The sequence below is a fragment of the Oncorhynchus mykiss genome, chromosome 6, assembly GCF_013265735.2.
Source record: "Oncorhynchus mykiss isolate Arlee chromosome 6, USDA_OmykA_1.1, whole genome shotgun sequence".
NCBI lineage: Eukaryota > Metazoa > Chordata > Actinopteri > Salmoniformes > Salmonidae > Oncorhynchus > Oncorhynchus mykiss.
Window position 1 is genome coordinate 49,465,187 of NC_048570.1, and position 6,062 is coordinate 49,471,248.

Here is a 6,062-nt window from a genome sequence, read left to right on the forward strand (position 1 = left end):
CAGGACTCCAAACAAGTTGTAGAAACATCTCAAGGATGATCAATGGAAACAGGATGCACCTGAGATCAATTTCGAGTCTCATAGCAAAGGGTCTCAATAATTATTTTAATAAGGTAATTCTGTTTTTATTCTTAATAAATTTGCTAAAATGTTCTACACTTTTCGCTTTGTCATGAGGTGTTTTGTGTAGCTTAATGAGAGGAAAAAATATTTGTATCATTTTTAGAATAAGGCGTAACGATGTGGAAAAAGTCAAGTGGTCTGAATACTTTCCGGATGCACTGTAAGTTTACTTTTTATAACACATTTCCTGTGATATAACCGTTGGGAAATAATGGGTACTTCTACCGTATAATAGGTTAAATCAAAAGATGGAATATGCTGCAATAGATAAAAGCCTTTCTCAGTGTTTTAGTCATGAGGGAGAAAAGAAAGCTCTCAACAGCATTGTCTGTTTTCCCCTGCTGGCTGCTGACAGTGGCAGATATATCAGAAGAGAAAACATTTATTTGGGCAGGAGGGCAGAGATTCAGGCCTAAAGCCACTCAGAAGATCCTAGATCACTGGATCAGAGGGCATGTCACACAGTGTCAGAAGAGTCAGACTGTGTAGAAGGGCTATACACACACCACTATAGTTAATGTTGCTATCACTGCTAACATTTAAAAGACCAGTATTGTAATCTGGTCTGTTAACGGGAGCACATAAGAAGACAAAGGCCAATTTAATGCAATGAATGACGTTTAATAAATTGTCTGAAGTTACTTGGTCTTTAAGGACTGTTTGAAGGGCTTGAACAGGCCTTTGGAGATGGCAGAAAACATCCTGACGAGAAGTGGACGTTTGTGAGGCGTCTCCTGTTGGGAGCTGACGGGGAGATCGTTTGGCAGTGCAGACATGGCAGCATGTGGCACTATGCTGGGCACTACAGAAGAGAGAGAGAGCGTTTACATGCACTTTAATTCAGAAATGATGTAATGTATGTTACAACTCAACATAACTGACACTGATAAAATGAGAACCAACAGCTTGAGTTTTGGAGAATATAATTACTTTTACATAAGAGATGACTACTGATTGCGTATATAACCTTTGTAAGGTTATTTTGAAGTGGCATTTCTTTGTACACCAATATCTCAAACAGACTGTTGTCCTGTTGTGTGAACTTACGCATGCCATCTTCAGCAGTGGTCTGTACTTGTTCTGATTCAGAGCGGTGGGAATCCTTCTTGTTCCCCTTCTTGAATAGCTAAGTATTTAAAGAGAAAAACATGTTTTAAAAAATGTCACAGCTGACCAACCTCATGATGATAACAATCACACCTACCACACCAGCACAACAACATTTATGATTGGTTTTGGAATGAACGGATGGTTTTATATTTTTTACACTGAATAGCATTGTTTACTCACAACTGTTCATTTAAATATGTTTGCTGTACCTTTAAGTTGCTTGTCAGCCTGACCAGCCTTTGTAGAAAAGATAGTTTCCCGCTGCTAGCCCTCACATCCTCAGCCAGTGGAAGAGCCTTAGGCCCGGTGGTTTTGACTGATGTTCTTGAGGCTGCCCTCAATGCCTCCTTACATCTGTGGAGAAGCGCTTCACTCAAAGACTTGACAAGAATCCTATCAAATGAAGAGTCCTGAGTCGACACGGCCTGTTGGAGGATTTTCTCAGAGCCAAACTCCTCCAACAGATTTTTATAGACGACTCTGTAGACTTTATGAATCCTCAAGTTCTCTGGATAGGCTTGTGTCTCAGAGCAGCCTGACCATGCACAGAAGACCTCCATAACTTTGGGGATCAGGTCTTGTGACTTGCGTGTGACGTCAACTGGGTAATCTTCTGCTGGGGTTTGGATTTCTGTTAGAATTCTCATTACTAACATGCTGATGAGGCCGGTGACGTCATCATCACTGCCCAAGTTATCAGAGGATGGGGTTGGAAGTGTGACATCTTTGACCATGTCTGGGCTGGTTGACATATCGTCCCTGACAATGTTTTGAGCTACACCAGAATGACTGGTGGTATCCACTTCCTCTCCATCAATGTTGGCCTTCAAGATTTGTGCTGCATTGGAGGTCTCGCTTGTTGCCATAATGGAGCCAGAAGGAGACAGCCGAGGGGAGGACTTGCCACTCAATAGATTTCCTACATCAGATATAGTGGTTTCAGATGTTTGGAGAGATTCAGTTGGAGAGGATCCTCTACTTTCTGCATCAGAATCCACAGAGTACATGACCTGGCTTACCATAACTTTGGTAAAGAGACTGACTGTCACTAAATACTGATGAAGAAGAAGAAGAGCATGAAATTCTATCTTCAGACACTCTAGCCAACACCTTGGCCCCCTGAGCCAAACTCATTGAAGTTGAATAGGGCACAAAACTAGGAAGCAGGAGGCACTTAACAGACTCCTCTACAAACAGCTGAACCAGCTCGTAAGTTGTGGGCTCCCCCACCTTGTCATTCCTCTTCAGCTTCGAAAGGATGGTATCAGATGCACTCTTTCCAGCCGCCACTGTCAGTCCCAGAGGGGTCAAGTTGCTATCGGAAATTATGAGGTTGACTTGGTGACTGAGATCACGGGAGAGAGCACCAATCCTACAACGAGGAGGAAGACCGCAGTGACTCTTGATAGACCAATTCCTCGCCACATTCGCTGCTTATCTTCTCAATGTTCTCCAGCATAGTTCCAACCACTTTATCTATTTGTGAAAGCTGTCCTGCAGCCACCATTTGGTCAGATTTTGACAGTTGCTCCTGGACACTGCTGATGATACTGTCCTCTGGCATTCCCAGGTGGACTTTCAGTGAGGTCTGGGAACTTTAAAATGAACAAGCAAAGCATGTTAATTGCTGTCTGAAGTTGGAAAATCGATATCTTAGTGCTAACAAATCTAACAAGCATTATAATTGAGTATTCTAAATGTAATTTATATGTGTGCATTAGATATTGCAAAACACACCTGTTAGAAAGCTGGAAAATATTGAAATGGGGAAATTATTGTTCATCAGTTTGAGGGTTAGGATTAACTGCACACACACACACACACACATTATGGGGAACATACAGTACCTCTTGGAAGAGGGTGTGCTAGACCTTGGTCGGAGAGCCCTGCCGCCACAGTTACTTCGCCAAATATTTAACTTCCTGGATGAGCTCCAGTCTTTTCTGCTCAAAGGCAGTGAAGGATCTTGCACTGCCACCCCTCTTGAGTGAGTCAGCGTTGTCATAAAAGCCCGTCACCCCTAGAATGCGGGCCAGGGCCGGCAGCAGGATCTGCAGGGTGGTCTGTGCAATGAAGTTGACAATGGTCTTGCACTTTAAATCCTTTATAGATCACTTGCCATTGCCTAGAAAAGAAAAAAGAAATGTGTTTTACTTACTTTTTATTTCCTTCTGCACAAAATATGTGAGGCTAGAGCAAAACATGGTTCTAACATACTCATCAGTAAGATTGCGCATGAATGAGATGAGGATTGGGTAGCAGTCCTCCATCTCATCTTTGTTGCCTGGGCCGAATGCAGCCTTAAGAGCATTCTTCTCCAAGAGCTCAATAACAGATCCTCTGTCCGGGTGTTTATTCCTCAATCCTAAATATGTTATTACCATATAGGACAATTCAGGATAAGTCAGACGCTTTTCTCTTAATACAATACTTTGATAAAATTGCTACAATAGGACTATTGAATAAAACTATCCATGCAACATTTCTTACTGACTACAGTTTCTAACATGACCTTTATCTATGATATGCAGGTTTAGAGAACCAACATACTACAGAGGGAAAATCTATGACCTGCATCCGTATCAGTGCCCTGCTCCCCTGACTTCTTGGCACTACTTTTCCTCTTCGCCTTGGATAGAATATAATAGAATAGATTCCAGATCACAAATAATAGACATGTTACATCAGGTCAATGCAGCTATTGTGACAATTGAGTGTTACTAGTCTAGTAGTTGCCCTGTCACTCCTGCCATTTTACCTTTCCTGTCTTCTTGGGCTCCTTCTTGAGCTGGGCCACTGGTTCTTCCTCAACAACCTCCCTCCCCCTCCCTCGGGGGATCATCATCATCTCTCTGTACTACCAAGAGGACATAGGAATTTCATGTCAATGTCAGATTAGATTCTTGCAAAGGACATCATAGAGCTACAGCCATATCAGAGCTAAACTGGTGATTGACTTAATAGAGAGAATTAGACATTTGTTTTGCAATAGCCTATGTTATCTTAAATGACGTTTTCCTTAGTTACATTCCCAAATATTTAGTGTCATTTAACCTACCTTTTCTTCATCCATAATAGCATACAGTATTTTTTATATCTCGAAAAACGTGTCCTTATCTGTGTTGTTTTACTGAGGACAATATTGCAGCCACTGACGAATTAAGAACTTCATACCACGTCATGGAATGTTAGACCTTTATGCACATTCCCATTCTCTCATTAATATTGGGGGGAAATATATTGATCAGATTACACACTTTCCCCATCAACCGTTTTCGATACAGCTAGGCCCAAAATCTGTTCACTAAGCACTGCGACTCAGCAGGTCAAAACAGAAATAAACCTAGTCTAATTTCGTGTCGACCTCTTGTGGATTTATTTCGGTACCCCATTTAGTGAGCCAGTTGATTGATCTATTCCTTATAGTGCATTCCTTAAAAGTAGGCCTACATTAGGGAATAAGGTGCTATTTGGTAGCATATTCCTCTCTAGCCCATGCCTCCACCAATCCAATGATTTTAGATTTGTAGGAAGAAGCGAACGAAAGTGTACACTTCAGGAGAAGGGAGATATTATTGGACTGTATCCCTAGGCTATAGCCAGGCCTAAACCAAGTAGCCTTGAGTACGATCCCAAAAGCTTGGATTGCAGAAGGCCTATCAGAGCTAAATTGGTGATAACAACTTTAAACTTACTGTAAAACATGTTCTACCTTCCCCTATATTTCACTTACCTTTTCTTCCACCATAGCTAATTGTATATCCCGAAAAGCATGTCATTGACTGTTTTGGCTTTGCTACTTTCATGTCGAGTTATGATAAAAGAGCATTTTTGCAGACGCAGATTTTTAGTTAATCGGGGACGTCATGGACTGAAGGCAGTAGAGGTTAATTGGTTTTAAGAAATGTTTATATGTCGCCCTCTTGTGGAATTATTTAGGTACAACAACGTGTTGTGTAGGATCCAAATGATTGTTTTCTCCTCATCCCTGTGTTACGTCCTATTATCAGTCATAAACAGAGAGCAATACACTTTAATAGTAAAGAGGTAACACTCTTTGTTCCGGTAACCTGCTTCACCCAATGTGATACGGTATCGCTATTATTATTATTTTTTTTAAATTTTAGAACACATTCAAGAACCTCCAGAAGCTAACTTGCTAATTAGCTAAAAGCTATTTAGTCATTGTTAGCCAATGCTAGCGGCTTTTACCTTCTGCACAGATACCAGCCCTGTTCTTAGCCTGGATAATACTCGCCAGTCTACTAGTATCGGACTGTCTCTCCTGCCGTAATCCCTGGACCACTACTTCTGATCTTCACAGCTAGATCACAGCTTGCAGCTAACTAGCTCACAGCTAGCTTGCACTCATCGTGGCATCCAGTACCGAAGCTATCCCTAAGGCCCACCTCCCGGCCTACCCGGCCTACTAGTAACAGACTGAGATTCCCTCTACTGATGGACATTGCATAGGTAAGGATGTTTAAGAGCTCTGCTATAGCTTGTAGTTTTGCTTTAGGTGTGTGTTAGAAACATAGGTATGCCTACCAAACTCATAGCACTTGTTATTTTTCAACGTTACTATTCTGCCTCTCCCCCCCCCCCCCCCCCCAGTTGGAGAGGTTTCTCCCTCCATATCTCAGTCTGTCAAAAAACGATCCTTGATTGTCAGGGTCTTTTCAGCAATGATGAAGCCATTTAGGCGCTTCACCAAGAAGAACCTGTAACCTGTTACGCTGCATGAAGAACTACTTATGTAACAGCAAGACTTTTGACGAGGAATTTCTGCATGTCTACCCTTTCAAAGTCTATTTGATCAAATAAATGCC

General features: G+C 41.8%; 1 protein-coding gene across 6 annotated transcripts; it reads right to left on the bottom strand.

Moving 5' to 3' along the window:
- Positions 1 to 723: 723 nt before the first annotated feature.
- On the bottom strand, positions 724 to 4,081 carry LOC118964900. Of its 6 annotated transcripts, XM_036980351.1 has the most exons (7): positions 3,992 to 4,081; positions 3,805 to 3,862; positions 3,451 to 3,598; positions 3,081 to 3,358; positions 1,443 to 2,828; positions 1,171 to 1,249; positions 724 to 925 (listed from the first exon to the last, which is right to left on the bottom strand). In XM_036980351.1, exons 5-7 carry the CDS (start codon positions 2,253 to 2,255, stop codon positions 762 to 764), a joined length of 1,056 nt encoding a protein of 351 aa, XP_036836246.1. In that variant the 5' UTR covers positions 2,256 to 2,828; positions 3,081 to 3,358; positions 3,451 to 3,598; positions 3,805 to 3,862; positions 3,992 to 4,081; the 3' UTR covers positions 724 to 761. The 6 variants fall into 6 exon arrangements, with proteins under 6 accessions (XP_036836246.1, XP_036836245.1, XP_036836247.1 ...); XM_036980350.1 differs by having other exon boundaries at positions 3,451 to 3,862; XM_036980352.1 differs by lacking the exon at positions 3,805 to 3,862 and having other exon boundaries at positions 3,992 to 4,076.
- Between the last annotated feature and the right edge of the window lie 1,981 nt (positions 4,082 to 6,062).

What these genes read in the sequence shown, in the direction of transcription:
- LOC118964900 (XM_036980351.1), bottom strand. Translation starts at nt 2,255, where the DNA reads ATGGTAAGCCAGGTCATGTACTCTGTGGATTCTGATGCAGAAAGTAGA. An exon ending in GGCTGACAAGCAACTTAAAG is followed by an intron (nt 1,250 to 1,442) that starts GTACAGCAAACA and finishes TTAAATACTTAG; the next exon opens with CTATTCAAGAAGGGGAACAA. An exon ending in CACTGCTGAAGATGGCATGC is followed by an intron (nt 926 to 1,170) that starts GTAAGTTCACAC and finishes TCTCTTCTGTAG; the next exon opens with TGCCCAGCATAGTGCCACAT.